Source organism: Geotrypetes seraphini, chromosome 4 (assembly GCF_902459505.1).
Source record: "Geotrypetes seraphini chromosome 4, aGeoSer1.1, whole genome shotgun sequence".
In the NCBI taxonomy this organism is placed as follows: Eukaryota; Metazoa; Chordata; class Amphibia; order Gymnophiona; family Dermophiidae; genus Geotrypetes; species Geotrypetes seraphini.
The window spans coordinates 106,672,815-106,689,269 of NC_047087.1; the positions used below are offsets into that span (position 1 = coordinate 106,672,815).

Consider the following 16,455-nt stretch of genomic DNA (forward strand, 5'->3'; position numbering starts at 1 on the left):
TGAGAGGGCGTTTGAAAAAGCAAGCCTCTGGAAAGATTGGAAGAGAGCATTCACCAACGGAGAGACTTCTTCAAGGAAGGAGTGACTGAAATGTGTCGAGAAGGAGGGTCGCAAACTTGCATCCATTGAGATGCCAGGGTCCACTGAGGAATTCTGAGGTGAAGTCTGGCAAAAGGAGTCACGTGTACTGTGGAGGCTATATGATCCAGAAGTACCATCATGTGTCTCGCTGAGATGGAAGAGCAGGAAGACACTGTGTGACAGAGTTGAAGAGCATCCAGATGTTGTTGTGGAAGGAATGCTCTGAGTTGGACAGTGTCCAGAACAGCTCCAATGAATTGTAGGTTCTGAGAGGGCTGAAGTTGAGATTTGGGAAAGTTGATTTTGAATCCCAAACTTTGTAGGAACCAGGTAGTCCATTGGGTCGCTACAATAACCCCTTAAGATGTGAAATCTTTGATGAGCCAGTCATCCAGGTAGGGAAATTTCTGAAGACCATGGTTCCTTAGAGCTGCTGCTACCACTACCAGGCACTTGGTAAACACTCTGGGAGACGAGGCCAGGCCGAAGGGTAGTACTCTATTGATAATGCAGATTCCCCACCCGAAATCTGAGATATTGACGGGAGGCCGGATGAATGGGGATATGAGTGTAGGCCTCCTTAAGATCTAGAGAGCATAACCAGTCGTTTTGCTCAAGAAGGGGATAAAGGGATGCCAGGGACAACATTCAATACTTTTCTTTGACTAGGAATTTGTTTAGACCACCTCAACTCCTTGGCAACATCATGCTTTCTCAGCCTTCACATGCTGAGGAAAGCTAGATCCTATTTCAGCCAACAACACTTTGCCATCCTTGTCCAATCCATCATCCTCTCCAAACTAGATTACTGCAACGCCATCTACTTAAATCTATCAAAATCTATCAGTATTCTAAGACTCCAGCTAATCCAGAATACTGCAGCCAAACTGATCTTCTCAAAACGCAAGTCTGACCATGCCTCCCCACTCCTTGCCAAACTTCATTGGCTCCCAATAATCTCCAGAATCAATTTCAAATGTTCCTGCCTGGCTTTCAAGATCATTCACAGAATCCTGCCTCCTCTTATCCCACTGTCTTTCAACTCCTCCAGTCCCGACTCCTCCAGAACTGCCCAAAGGCTTAAGCTAGCCTTCCCCTCTCCACGCGGCATCCACTATTCAGGCAAACTGGGAAAATCCCTTCTCTTCAAAATCACAGGTCTTTGGAACGACCTCACCACCCCGCTGCGGAACCTGAGCACCCTTCAGTTATTCCGCAAACAACTGAAAACCTGGCTTTTCAGCAAATTGTAGCTCTATCCTTCCCCCCTTTCTCTTCCCCCTTCTACACATAAGTTCATGTAATCTTTTTTCTTCTCTACCCACTATTTTAAGTTCTTGTAAACTGTGTCGAGCTCCATTCTCATGGAGATGATGCGGTATATAAACTTAAGGTTTAGATTAGATTAGAGCCCTGAGATCCAGAATGGGTCACAGATCGCCCGTCTTCTTCAGAACAAGGAAGTAACGGGAGTAAAACCCTCTGTTCTGCTGTTCCAAGGGAACTGGTTCGATGGCATGGAGACGAAGCAGAGCTTGAGCTTCCTGAAGAAGGACGGTCTGGGATGGACTGGAAGGATACTCTCTTGGAGGAAGCTCTGGTGGAACCTGAGTGAAATGAAGAGAGTATCCTTCCATGATGATGGTAAGCACCCAGAGGTCGGATGTAATTATTGTCCCATCAGTTGTAAAAATGATGGAGACGTCCTCCTATAGGGGGAAAAAGAGTCAGAGACAGAACGGTGGAGGTTATGCTCTGTTGTAAACAGTCAAAAAGGCTGAGAAGCCTTAGGTGCAGCAGAAGGTTGGGGTTTCTGTTGCTTCTGAGGTTGTTGTTTTTTTAAAGGAGGGCGAGTATAAGGAGCTGGCTTTGGAGCAAAACGCCTCTAATAGGTAAGAGGATGGCATGCAGGCTTGGCAGGAGCTGGCTTTGGTTTAGGTCTGACTATAGAAGCAAATGATTTTTCATGGTCAAATAATTTCTTGGTGGCTGCCTCGATGGATTCATCAAAGAGGTCGTTGCCCTCACAAGGACGGTGTTGAAGGTTAGAGTCCATGTCAATGGTACGAAGCCAGGCAAGATGACGCATAGCTACAGAGCAAGCAGCCGCTCGGGCATACAACTCGAAGGCATCGTAAGATGATTGGAGGAGATGCAGACGTAATTGAGAAAAAGAAAGCAATGACTTCCTGAAACTCAAAATGCATTTGGTTATCCAAATAAGCTAAAAACTTTGGTAGAAGAGAAAGAAGAAATTAAAAATAAGTGATGAAATAAAAATTATAATTGAGGACTTTAGAGGACATCATAGCATTCTGGTAGATGCGACATCCAAATTTGTCCATAGTTTTCTCCTCCCTTCCAGGAGGAACTGTGGCATAGACCTTGGAAGGGTGGGATCTCTTCAAGGGGGATTCAACAAGCAGGGATTGATGAGATAACTGTGAGTTGTCAAACCTAGAGTCCAGTTTTCCTGGAACAGCTGGTATGGAAAAAGGTGTCTCCATGCATCTAGCAAAAGTCTGATTCAAAAGCTTATGAAGTGGAAGCTTAAGACACTCTGCCGGAGGTTGAGGAAGATGCATGACTTCTAGATATTCCTTAGAATACTTGGAGCCAATATCCAATTGAACATCCAAATCTACAGCCATCTGTCACAGGAAAGACAAGAAAGATAGCTGATCTGCAAATGCTTTGCCTCGAGAAGGACTCAAGTCGTCGAGGCAGCCTGTGTCGAAGAAGCAGCTTAGACATGGAAAAAGGCATCAAAGGAACCTGGTGACTTGGACGAGGCAATCGAGACCGGAACATCCTCGAGGTCCAGCATCGGAGACCTCGAACGAGGAGTCGGTGGTCTGGTCGAGGTTGGAGTAGATCGAGGCTTCGAGGAAGATGGTCTGTCCTGAGAAGAAGAACGATGCCCGGAAGGATGCCTCAATGAAGGCCTCGAATGTCGGTGAGAACTGTGTCTGGAACCAGATTTCGATGATCAAGGAGATTTCGCCTCGGAGACGTAGGCAGCCGATGCATGAATAGGATTAGAGGCTGTAGATCGAAGCTCCAGAGGCTTGGTGGTGGAACCTTGATGCACACTCAAGGACTCTGCTCCTTGTTTAGAGTGTGAGGATTCTTGCTGAGGCACTCGCAAAGAATCTGCTCCTTGCTTTTCGTGCTTGGATGGCAGACCAGACACTCGCAGAGACTCTGCTCCCTGCAAAGAGTGTGGAAGTTCAGACTGGGGCAAAGGAAGTGAAGTGGCTCGACCTCGTGGGAGTCTGCTGAATGCCCAGCTGGATAAGAGGAAGCAGTTTAGGTCCCATGTTAGTAAAGAACTGAATAAACTGCTTCTCTAACATGGTCTGTAAAGAAGCCGGCAAGGATGGATCCGCATCTGAAACCGGACCACCTGCTTTGGCTGGAAGTTCCTTTGAGATAGGGCGAGTGTGTTTCGACTTAGGAGTCTTGGACACTTTAATCACCACCGGCGGAACCGACTGCTGAGCTATCTGACCATAGGAAACAGGGGAAGATACAGCAGATGACGTCGAACCAAGAGCCGCTGCAAATGACGAAGGTCTGATGAGGCTCGAGGTGGAAGCAGTAGGTGCAGAAGGAGCCTCAATGGAAGTCGAGGCCGAAGATGCCTTCGAAGTCGAGGGTCAGTAGGAGACTCCATCTCGAAAAGCTCGTCCACCAGGATGCAATGACGCTTGAAAGCACGAGGCTAAAGTGTTTGGCAAGGCAGGCACGACCTAGGATGATGTTTCGGCCCAAGGCACTTGAGGCAGCATCCGTGAGGGTCCATAAGAGAGATCTCACGCTGACACTTGCTACACCTCTTAAAGCCTGTAAGCAGGCCGGGACATAGACGGAAAAATAGTCGCCGCAAAGTCGAAGCCCTCGGGCTGTGGCCGAGCGGCCTGTCCCGGAAAACGAACGGAAGAAGAAAATTAAAAAAAAAACAAACTAAAATAAGAGAAAATAAAACAGCGATTCATGAAGAAAAAAAACCCACAAACCATGGTTGAGAGAAGGCACAAAGTGAACGAAGTTAAACACACAGAGAGTCAAAGACAGACTTCTCGGCTCCGCAGAAAACTGAGGAAATGCGCCCTGTGCTGGGCGGGAAGGCACTTGCGCATGCGCGGTGCGGGCGACTTGAAACTTCGAGCTACATCAAGCAAGCCTGCTTGTGAGGCGTCCGCATCCGGGCTCCGTTGATGACGTCACACATATGTGAGAATACCTGCCTGCTTGTCCTGGGATAAACAGCCTATGCTCATGTGCTTTGGTTAAAACCTGGTGAGCAGACTTCCGCGGGCCAAACCCTGAACCGATCCAAGTGTTAGACAGGCTGGCCAGACAGATGCCCTCAAAACACGGAGTCTGCAGCTTCTCCCAGGTAGAGCAGTTCCAGGATTACTGATAACTTCTACAGCAACCAAAGCCTCTAAGAAAAACATTGGATAATATCCAAAAATAAGACATTTATCAGAGTGGACCTTTTCAACTTGCTTGCAAAAGGAAAAAAAAATGAGGAGAGAAGGCAGTACAGGGAGGCGAAGTAGAAAACATAGATGATGCCTTCTGCATACTTTGCAGGTGAAGATGCACTACCTACATGTTCAGAACTCATGTGCTTTTTGCACTGGAAATTTTTATAGAATATGAAAAACTGGACTTTTGCCAGTAATGGCATTTTCTAACAAACACTTATTCAATATATACAGTAGTACTGTTACAATTTAATGGCCCAAAAACTATAACATCTTGGTCATTATTTCCAGGCACAGCTTGTCTTAGATCTTTGAGTCAAACTTTCCCTTGAGACTTTTCAGGGTGTGCTATATTTTAAAGGATCAACATAAAAGATGATACAGCTCCTGAGCTTCTGAAACATCTGTTTTTGTTGGTTTTTTGAAAGAATTATCTCTAGGATCAAGGTAGCTATATTGATCCTAGTAGCTATACTAGTATCTCTACTGAAGATCTTTGCCCACTAACATCCATACTTAAAGGAAGACAGTGATTTGGTAATAATGGTCTCTTATATTCCTTGTCAAATTAATTCACTGTATGACTTTTCTATACCTTTCTATACATAGTCTGCCTTTCAACGACAGTGTCCTGTAAGGAGAATGTGAAATTCTGCTGTCCAAGATGTTACTAGTAAGAAAGGCCAAGTTGATAGTATTGTACACACAATATGTATTTCTGAATATGAAATTAGACAAACTTCACAGCATTTCTAAGTCTATAATCAATAGAAGATAGTAATATGCAACACTCACTGTGCCTGAGCTTCCTGCAACTCTTTCAACACTTCATCAAGGCCTTTATTAACTCCCGACTCAAGTAGATATCTGTGTTTCTCTAGATGTTCAAACTCAGCTTCCCATTTTTTTTCTTCTTCTTCAGCTTCCTGTAAATGGTGCATGCTATTAATGAACACTTTATTCATTTCATCTTAATTTTCCTCTAGATGCTAGTGACCAATTATCACCTGTGACTGTCACCTTCAAGAAATTAACGATACAATTGTTTGTTGATGTTTATATGTAGTATATCACAGGGGAAAACTCAGATGCTGTATTGGGTATTCAGGTAGAGAATGATTGTGTAATGTTTATGTGCTGTCTTGGTTTTATTTTATGAATGTTTGGAAACTGCTGAGATTCTAGGTGGTATATAAATTTTTAAAAATTAATCAATCATATATAGCTTCAGAATTAAGCTTATGTTTATGTAATAATGGCATATAAGTTTTCCATTATACATCTTTGCCTACTTTTATTTTAAGGACTATTGTAGTGGCAATTTGAATAACAAGGACACATTGATTATTTTGTTTCTATAATTTGTTCCTATAATTTGCCTGTAATATTAGATGGTACATTTGATCTATTGTAAAAGTAGTGGCTAATTTAACAATGACGACACACACTGGTTGTTCTATTTCTATATGGTCCATTATCATGATAACTACATACTGGTAACTTTCTAATTGTGCATTGAGATGCAATCAGGATGCTTCTACATATTTAGTCAGTCACCTATTAGGCATTGCTAAATGGTGGAGCAACATTTTTTATTTGCACTTATTTCCTTTGTATGGTAAGTTATCATTCATCCTTGCACTGTGTTGCACTTAGCATGTTTTTTTGTTTAAATTTTATTTTTCTGACATTTCAAATTTACAATCACTTCAATTTATCCATGATAAAGAAATTTCAGTAATATAAGAAAAATAAATCAAAATATCAAGGAAAAAAAAGATCATATACAGTCCACAATTAATTGGAAATAGGATCCAAGATATATAGAAATAATGTATGGGATATCAATTGCTTGGATTCATTTCAATATGGGTTTTGTAAGGCTCATAGTATAGAGCTGCTACTACTTTCAGTGGTGGATACTTTGAAGGAAGGTATGGATAGGCATCACTCTTATTGTGTGGTCTCACTTGATGTATCTGGGGCCTTTGACTTGAATCTTGAAATACTGCTTTCTAAATTGAAGAATTTAGGAATGAAGGAGACTGTTTGATTGGTTTTCATTTTATTTGGTGGGCAGGTCCTTTTGTGTGAGAGAGGAATGGAAGATCTTGGATAGAAAGACAATCAGTAGAGGGGCCCCCCAGGGATCTGCCCTGTCCGCAATGTTAATATTTATGTCATTTCTTGGGTGGGTTTCTAAAAATCTGGGGGCCCAATATAGAATCTATGCAGATATACTCTTCTTTTTTCCAACTGATGGTTATCAGAGAGGCTGAGTTGTGAATGAACCAATACACGACAAAAGTATGTGTATGGATAACCCAGCACGGTCTTAAGCTGAATATGAACAAACAGAGCTGATGATTGTAAGGAGAGACAGTGAGTTGGATGTGATGTTGAGTATGGCTATTATGGGCGAGTTGATACAGGTAAAGAAGAAAATCACTGTTTTGGGAGTTTGCTTAGATATGTCAACAAGTTCTGAATATGGTTCAAAAGGGTTATACCCAACTTCGTCTATTATATAGACTGAAACCTCTATGATTTCAGAACGGTGGTACAATCGCTGTTTGGCTAAATTACTGTAATTCGTTGTACTGGGATTAGCGAAGGCTGAGCTAAAAGCATTACAGATTATGATTAACTCAGCAGCTAGACTGATTAGTGGGATAACAAGAACATCTCATATTACCCCTGTATTGAAAAGTCTTCACTGGTACCAATTGAACAAAGAATTCACTTTAAAGTGCTATCATTGGTGCATCAAATCTTGCATCGATCAGTACCATATTGGTTCTAGAGTCTCTGGGAGGTGTACAGACCTGGTAGAGCTCTACGAACAGTTGGTATTATGAAGGCAGTATGTCAATCAATTATAATTATAAGATATGTGGCTACAAAAAATGAAAATGTTTACGACTGCTGGGATGTTTTTGTGGAATCCCCTCACCTGTCAATTAAGATTATGTGTGGAAGATAGTAGCTTTAAGAAATTGCTTAAAACTAAACTATTCATTGATGCCTACTTGTGATATGTAATGTGAATTACTCCACTGAAATTGCGCTGTTTTTCCCTGTTATGTAGTTGATGAATAATGAACATAAGAACACAAGAATTGCTGCTGCTGGGAAATAAAATCGTGCCCAGCAGTCCGCTCATGCGGTCGCCCTCAGGTCAAAGACCATCGCCCTAACTGAGACTAGCCCTACCTGTGTGCATTCTGGTTCAGCATGGACTTGTCTAACTGTCTTAAATCCCTGGAGGGTGTTTTCCTCTATGACAGACTCCGGAAGTTTTCTACCATTCTCTGGGTGAAGAAGAACTTCCTTATGTTCATACAGAATCTATCCCCTTTCAATTTTAGAGTGCGCCCTCTCGTTCTCCCTACCTTGAAGAGGGCAAACAACCTGTCCTTATCTACTAAGTCTATTCCCTTCAGTACCTTGAATGTTTCGATCATGTCCCCTCTCAATCTCATCTGTTTGAGGGAGAAGAAACCCAGTTTCTCTAATCTTTTGCTGTACGACAACTCCTCCAGCCCCTTAACCATCTTAGTTGCTTTTCTCTGGACCCTTTCGAGTAGTACCGTGATCTTCTTCAAGTATGGTGACCAATGCTGGACGCAGTACTCCAAGTGAGGGCGCACATGATAACCTTCTCCGATCTGTTTGTGATCCTCTTCTTTATCATTCCTAGTATTCTGTTCGCTCTTTTTCCGCTGCCGCACATTGTGCGGACGGCTTCATTGACTTGTTGATCAGAACTCCCAAGTCTCTTTCCTGGGAAGTCTCTCTAAGTACTGCCCAGACATCCTGTATTCTTGCATGAGATTTTTACCTACATGCATCACTTTACACTTCTCCACGTTGAAATTACCTCAAGGTGTACAATTGCTATGTTGTTAAGACATGTGTATGATGATTTTATTGGGTTTTTGTATGTGAATATTTGTGTGTGTTACTTTGGAAACCGCTGAGATTCCTAGCGGTATATAAATTTTTTTAAAATAAATAATAAATCAATAAGGAAAAAAAGAAAACATTCTCTGGAGGCTTCCCCACATCATTGTCTCAGCCCGATCACGGCATTCCCTCCCCATTGGAGAGTCACAGAGACACCTTAATCTCCTCTTTAGCTACAAGAAAATCCAAAAGCTATGTAGGGTCATAGAAGGTAAAAGTTAAACCCTCAAACAAAACAATACAAATACAAGGAAACTTTAGAACAAAATTGTCCCCAAAAACAATCACTCTGTCTATAAGTCAAGAATGACTGGCGCCTCTTTTGTGTGTTTTTAGATAAACCATGAAAATCCGAATGTGTGAATCCATAAACTGCTGATTAATAATACGGAAATACAAACGCAAAACATTATTGCGATCTAGCTGCAACGCAAATGTTACAATTAGGGTCAGTCTCTGGGTTACTATTTCAAGAGATTATTCCAGAAAATCAGTTAAATTCACCATCGGATCTGATCTCTCCAAGGTACCAACACCTCCCATTTCTTTCCCAGAAACATACTGAGCTTTAACAATCAGTGAAAGTGTTTCATCTGGTATCTTAATGACCTCCTTCAAATATCGTCTCACCCTGATATCAAAGGGAACTTGGGAAAATTTAAATCTCTCAGATTATTCCTTTTAGCCGATTTTCCAAACATTCAATCTTTCATTGGGTTAAGGTCTTATCTTTCACCAAAGCTACTCCCAGATTCTGTACCTCCTTCACTTTCTGCTCCAAAGATGTTACTTTCTCCAATTGTTGGACTGAGCCTTGGGACTGAGAGACAATTTGTTCGGAAACATTTTTCCTTTCACCCTCTATTTTGTCCACTCTTCTCAAAAAAGAGGAATTTAAGTCCTTTATAGGTTATAATGGCTGGCTTCTTATCTTTTACACCTTCAGAATTTTCAGAAGGATCTTTCCCCCCACATGTTCCACTCAGTTTCAGCTGGCTCCAAGGTCTGTAGAGTGGATACCCTCACCAACACGCCTTGCTGCAGGAAGGAATACTCTATTGGGGAGAAGTTCTCAAGACAGCAATAGGAAAGTTTGAGTTCCCTCCAAAGTTCCACACTGATACTCTCTATCCAGTAGATTCATTCCAGGGTGCAGAAGGACTGTTCTATTCTCGGGACTCAACAAGATCCCATTGCCGCTAGTGTAACTTTTGTAGTGTGTTTTGTGCGTATTGCTCTTGCTCAGAAGAGACAACCAACATGGGTCCGGTCAGGATTCTGTAATCCTCCAAGGTAGTTTGTTTCCTTGGCTTGTGGCTTTGTTTCCTTGTGGTACTTGGCTAACCGATGGAACTCAGAGTTTTGCAGTTTCCCTTTCTCTTGCCCATTTTCCGGGCAAGAGAACTGACATGCTCACACTACAGAGCTCCAAAAAGCCAACCTCTCCAGCCTCTCAGCAAGATGACATCTTGGATTACCAGCTCACTTAGCTTGTTTCAGTCCTTTTGGGCATTCTTTTCACAAAATACATTTGTTTACATAGCCCCTCACTTGATATATCCGCAATAATGTTTTCCTAGCATATATTCCAAACTTATTGCTTTATAAGTCACTAGACAATTATCTGAATGTTAATCCTTTAATATACTTCTCATAAAATTAGTCTTTTATGTATTTGTTTCTACATATTAGAATGTCACATCATTAATTTTATTTTAAACTAGCTGATGCCCCAGCGTTGCACGGGTATTTAATTATAGCAATAACACTGTAAATGGATTCAAATAAAGATACTTTATAGTGGTGAATGAAATTATTTTTTTACAGCTTAATAAAAAGTACAATATTCAAATTATGTTAAATATTTGACAAAATGAATACAATACAACTAATGCAAAACGTGATTATAAACAACATTTTTAGTTTCACCTCCTGGAGCAAGAACACATAAATTCTTGGGTGAACCCACCCTTGAGCAAGCAACATAGAGTTGTGGGCCGCGAGACCCCCAGAACATATCACCCCAGGTAGTGAGGGATCTGCATACCAAGTTTCGTTCAAATTGGTCAAGCCGTTTTTGAATTACAGTGAGAAAGGCAGCTTTTTACATTTTTTCCATTGACATGAATGGGTGAAATCTGATTTTCTGTTTGTAGCTCCGCCCACGTGTGCATGTGGGCCGCGAGACCCCCAGAACATATCACCCCAGGTAGTGAGGGATCTGCATACCAAGTTTCGTTCAAATCGGTCAAGCCGTTTTTGAATTACTGTGAGAAAGGCAGCTTTTTACATTTTTTCCATTGACATGAATGGGTGAAATCTGATTTTCTGTTTGTAGCTCCGCCCACGTGTGCAGGTGGGCCGCGAGACCCCCAGAACATATCACCCCAGGTAGTGAGGGATCTGCATACCAAGTTTCGTTCAAATCGGTCAAGCCGTTTTTGCGTGATCGCGGCACATACACACACACATATATACCTCCGATTTTATATATATAGTTAGATGTACACAAGGGGTGTTCAATAATTTATCTACCTCAGTACGACAAGAGTTTGCAAAAATATTTTTCAATATAGTCCCCTGATAACTCCATACACTTCATCCACTTTTCCTGCAATGACTTTAACTCCTTTGAAAAGAATTCTTCTGTTTGACTTTCAGACCAGGACATCACAGCTTCTTTAATGTCTTCATCACTTGAAAACTACTGTACACAGAGAGATTTCCTCAAAACTCGGAACAAAGAGCCAAGTCAGAAATGTAGGGTGGATGGTTTAGTTGCTGAAACCCACGTTCTCAGATGGCAGCCTGTGATTGTTGCGCATGTGCACCAGTGCATTGTTGTGAATAAGCAGAACACCTGCTGTGAGTTTTCCTTGTCTTTTCTCCTTGTTTGACTGCTACAAAGCAATCATTGTGATGGTGTAACTCTCCCCAATTATGGTTGTTTTGTGTGGCATGAACTCCAGAAGCAAACATTCTTCATCATCCCAGATGAGTTGCCATGACTTTGCTTGCAGTTTTTCTGTCTTGACATTTTTTGGGGTGGGGGATGACAAGTGCTTCCACTGCATTGACTCAATTTTGGACTCAGGATCTCTGTGATAGACCCAAGCCTCATCTCCAATCACCAAATGATGAAAAAATTTCACTTCACGGAGTATCTCCAAGTTCTCCCACTGGAGTCTCGTGGCCTTCCGACATGGTGTCAACATTCCTGGAACTCTCTTGCACTAACCTTGGACATACCCAACTTTTCTTGAATTATTTTCCAAACTGTACCTGCCGAGATGCCCACTTTTTTTTTTAAAATTTTTTTTATATATTTATTCAATTTATAGATATACAATAATAATATCTATATAAAGGAAAAAAAAAAAGAGAGATTACATATAGTTAAACAGGAAAATAAAATAAAGTATATTCCTTAGGGATTAAACAATCTCTCTAAAAGTAAGTCCACAATTTGGGAGAAGCAAAACACATACCATCATGGGATCTGATAGTTCATCAAAAAAATATAAAAATTAACCATATAATAGTGCAGTGTACATCTTCTAAATTATTAAGGACTAAGTCCGCGTGGAGGTACTGGGAGGGATTACTCCTTTACCCTCAAGGAAAAACCGTAATTAGGAAGGGTCAAAAAAAGTATAAGAATGTTGATTCAAAAGGATCAAACATTTACAAGGGTATTTAAGTTGAAATTTAGCACCCAAAGACAGTACGGATTGTCTCAATTGCAGGAACTCTTTCCTTCTAGTCTTGGTAATCTTTGAAACATCTGGAAACATAAATCTTTGAATTCATAAAGGTTACCTCTTTAAGCCTAAAAAAAGCATAAGAAGTGCCTCTATCTTTTTGGAAAACAAAAGTCACCAGAAGTGTAGAATATGAGATGGCTTCATCCACTGAGGTTTCCAATATTCTTGTTAAGTCCATTGCACTCATCGAATCAGGAAATGCCTCTGGTTGTGAAGCCTTCTTAGATATTGGAAGGAAATATATCTTATGTAGAGGTGGAAGTCCAGACTCAGGATATTTAAACATTTCCTTTAAAAATTTATTAAATAGATCTCTTGGAGACACTGCCAGTACCTTAGGAAAGTTAAGAATTCTTAAATTGAGCATTTTAGTATAATTTTCCATATTTTCAACTTTCTGTACTAGCAATAGTCTGTCCTACATTAAGGTAACTTGATTTTTGTATCCCTTGAACCTGTTGGTCCAAGGAGTCCACTCTTACCCCCTGTGTCTTCATTCCTTCCTGTAGTTCTTCAATCTTTTTTCCATAATCCTTGACTAGGGGTAGAGTTCTTATACAGAGCTGGTACAAGGAGTCTAAAGCCTTCCAGATAGACTCCAACGTGAACACTGCTGTCCTCCCTCTGGGATTGGCTTGTCTGCCCTCTCCTCTATCTCTTCAGCTGCCAGGTGTACATCCAGGGACACCGGTAAGCCCTCCAGCTCAAGAAGGGAAGTAGTTTCCTGTCCCTTCTGAGCCGCCGTAGTTCCCCCTTCTTGTGGCTGCTGGGGAGGGACAGGTCCTGCTGGGCTGAGTGATACCTTGCTCCTGAGTGCCGAGACCTCCCTTCGACTCGGCATAGCCGGTTCGCTCCGGGGCGAAGACGTTAGGAAGCAGTCTATTGTCCCCCGTTGTTGCGAGGAGAGTTCGGGTTGCCGGGCTGTGGCAGCCGCTCTCCCCCTCCTTTTCAGCATCGGGGAAATCCTCGTTCAAAGGTAAAAATAGTTTTCAGCAGGAGGACAGAAAGTCGGTGTCCTCACTTCACCTCCGAGATGGCGATTTCTTCAGCTATTTGGGAAACCTTAATTTGTTTGTCTGACAAAATTAAATCCTTGACTTTCTTACACATTTCTGTGACACTTACTTCCACAGGCCGTCCAGTGTGAAGGTCATCTTCAATGGACTCTCTACTCCATTTAAACTGCCTGTTCCAAAATTTTACTTTGTAGGATGATGGGGCAGACTTACCATAAACTGCAGTCATGCTTTCATGGATCTCCTTCGGCTTTTTCCCTTGTCTTGTGAGAAATTTTATCACTGAACGGTGCTCCAAATCTAGCAGTTTATTACATGAGGACTCTCCTGACATCCTGTCTCTTGGAAAGACTTGCACTGAACCACAACTGTACATGAGTAATCTTGAGACATGTCACAACATGCACGGAATTATTTCAACACATTTGCTACTTTTATTTCATACTCAGGTAGATAAATTAGGAACGCTTCTTGTATTTTATATTATTCTCCCATGTGAGTGATATCATCCATGGAATAATCTGGTATAGATACTGCCAAAGTGCACTGTCACTTTAAATTTTTTTTTACATTGCCCATACTGCACATGTGTGCTGGTACCTTCCTGCCCAACAGTAGCTCATGAGACCATCAGTTCTTAGTTTTCCATGGAGTTGAGAAGCTCTCTCTGGTTTCTCCTCAACATGATATCTTTTTGTACCTTACTGGTTTAATTTTAATGTATTTCTCTTCATAATTCTTCATTTTCTTATTTTTTTAGTTATTCCCTTGAATTTCGTTAAATTTTCTTCATTTTTGATTCTTTGGTCTTCGCATCACTTTGAAATCTTTGTCCCTCCAGGGAGTGTTGACTGTTTTCAGTATACTTTTCACTTGAGCTCCATGGGCCAATGAGCCCCCTTGACTTCGCATTGGCCATTTTTCCCTCTATGTCAAAGGACATGCCTACTGCCATCAAGATATGTACTTGATGTAATCGGGCCATTTCAACTTGCTTTGTACCACATAAATGGTGTGTTCACTGTCTAGTTCCTGACCATTGGGATATTTGCTGTGATATCTGTCTGCATATGCAAAAGAGAACATTTAAATCCTGACAACTTCAGCATGAAAGGCTTTTTGGTTTGGCATTGACATTGAGTGTGGTAGGAGATTTGGGACCCGACACACAGCCTGCATCAACACTGGCATCAGTATCAACATCATGTGCACAAATGCTGTATAAAGAAATGGTCCAGTAAAAAATCGTACATGAAGAGGTCTAACAGAAATGTAGTGACGATTGAAAACAAAATCGTCAACGTACGAACCATGCACAAAGAAATGAGGATCCAGGCAAGACCGGAACAAAGAAAGGCAAGAAAACCATCCTATAAAGGATATAGTGGCCTCATCCTCTCTTACAGCCACTCCCAAACCTCCAAATCCCCTAGATCAGGGGTGTCAAAGTCCCTCCTTGAGGGCCGAAATCCAGTCGGGTTTTCAGGATTTCCCCAATGAATATGCATAAAGCTTAAGCATGTTTTTTTTTCCCCCCAGTTAGTTAAATAGCTGCCTATTGGATAACTCCAAAGACTTCAGCAGATCCAGAACACTGCAGCTAGGTTGATCTTCACAAAAAGCAAATTTAATCATGTTTCCCTGCTTCTGTCAAAATTTCACTAGCTTCCGGTGATTTCTAGGATTCACTTTAAATGTACCTGCCTAATTTTCAAGATCCTACATGGTATTCTTCCTCCCCTAATCCCACTATCCTGGAATTCTTCGAGACCTGACACTACCAGATCCGCCCACATATTTAAACTATCTTTCCCCTCGTTAAAAAGGTAATAATAATAATTTATTGTTTATATACCGCCAAAGCCAAAGTAGTTCGAGGCGGTTTACAATAAAGAAGAGCTGGACATTCAGCGAAAAAACATTGAAGTCTTTGAGTACATGAATATTTGTACAGAGTAAGGTTACATTGTAGGGGCAGGTTTACAATAAGAAATAGGTTGAGGCGGTTTGCAATAAGAAGGGCTGGTCATATAGCGTGGGATAAGTAGTGAATAATTTAGGAATTCTTGGTCACAAATCAGTTGAACAGGTTGGTTTTACCTAGTTTTCTGAAATTAAAGTAGGATGAGGAGAGCTTGATGATGCTGCTTAGCCAGTCGTTCTGTAGACTTGCTTGGAACGCAAGCGTTCTGTCAAGGAATCTTTTGTATCGGCAGGTTTTTATTGTAGGGTGGCTAAACATACGTATTCTGTATGTAGGCCTGGTGGAGCAGTCTAGTTTAAAGTGGGAAACCAGGTATAGAGGGACCAAACTGAGAATGGATTTGAAACAGAGGCAGGCGAATTTGAACAATACTCTTGCCTCCAGGGGCAACCAGTAGAGTTTTTGGTAGTAGGGGGTTATGTGATCCCATTTTTTAATGCCAAAAATCATGTATGCAGGTAAATTAGGGAAATCCCTTTTCTTCATATTCACTGAGCTTTGGAATAACCTCCCTGCCCTGCTGCAGAACCTAGGCTTATTCCAATTATTCCGAAAGCATCTGAAAACCTGGCTTTTCTCCAAAACGTAAAGCTATGTATTTAAAATGTAAAGCTAGCTATCCTCTTCATAACCTCTAATTTCTTATTATGTCCTTCCCTCATTTATTGAATTACCTGTAAACCGTGCCGAGCTCTATCTTTATGGAGATGATGCGGTATACAAACTTAAAGTTTAGTTTAGTAAAGGGAAATAACCCTATGGTCTAGAACAGGGGGTGCCCACATTTTTTGGGCTTGCGAGCCACTTTTAAAATGACCAAGTCAGAATAATCTACCAACAATAAATTTTTTTAAAAAACACAAAGCACATTGTATGCAGGGAAAATGTTAATTATCATTTATATTCAGTGTTCCCTCTAAGCGGGCGGGTGTTGTGAGCAAACTTTTTTCACTGTGAGCTAAAAATATCGGGCGCCAGCAAGTTATGAGCCAAATAAATATGTTGCTTTCTACCACAGAACTTCCTTACGTTTGTATGGAATCTATCCCCTTTCAACTTTAGAGAGTGCCCTCTCGTTCTCCCTGCCTTAGCTACTAAGTCTATTCCCTTCAGTACCTTGAATGTTTCTATCATGTCCCCTCTCAATC

The 16,455-nt window shown here is 41.3% G+C and overlaps 1 protein-coding gene across 4 annotated transcripts in view; it reads right to left on the reverse strand.

Annotated features, from left to right (window-relative positions):
• Window positions 1–16,455, reverse strand: part of NDC80 (NDC80 kinetochore complex component) — a 315,825-nt gene that overhangs the window by 27,032 nt on the left and 272,338 nt on the right. For all 4 annotated transcript variants that reach the window (XM_033940389.1, XM_033940387.1, XM_033940386.1 and 1 more), the window contains exon 15: window positions 5,373–5,503. In XM_033940389.1, coding sequence (XP_033796280.1) covers window positions 5,373–5,503 — 131 coding nt within the window. The remainder of the gene's footprint in view (window positions 1–5,372; window positions 5,504–16,455) is intronic.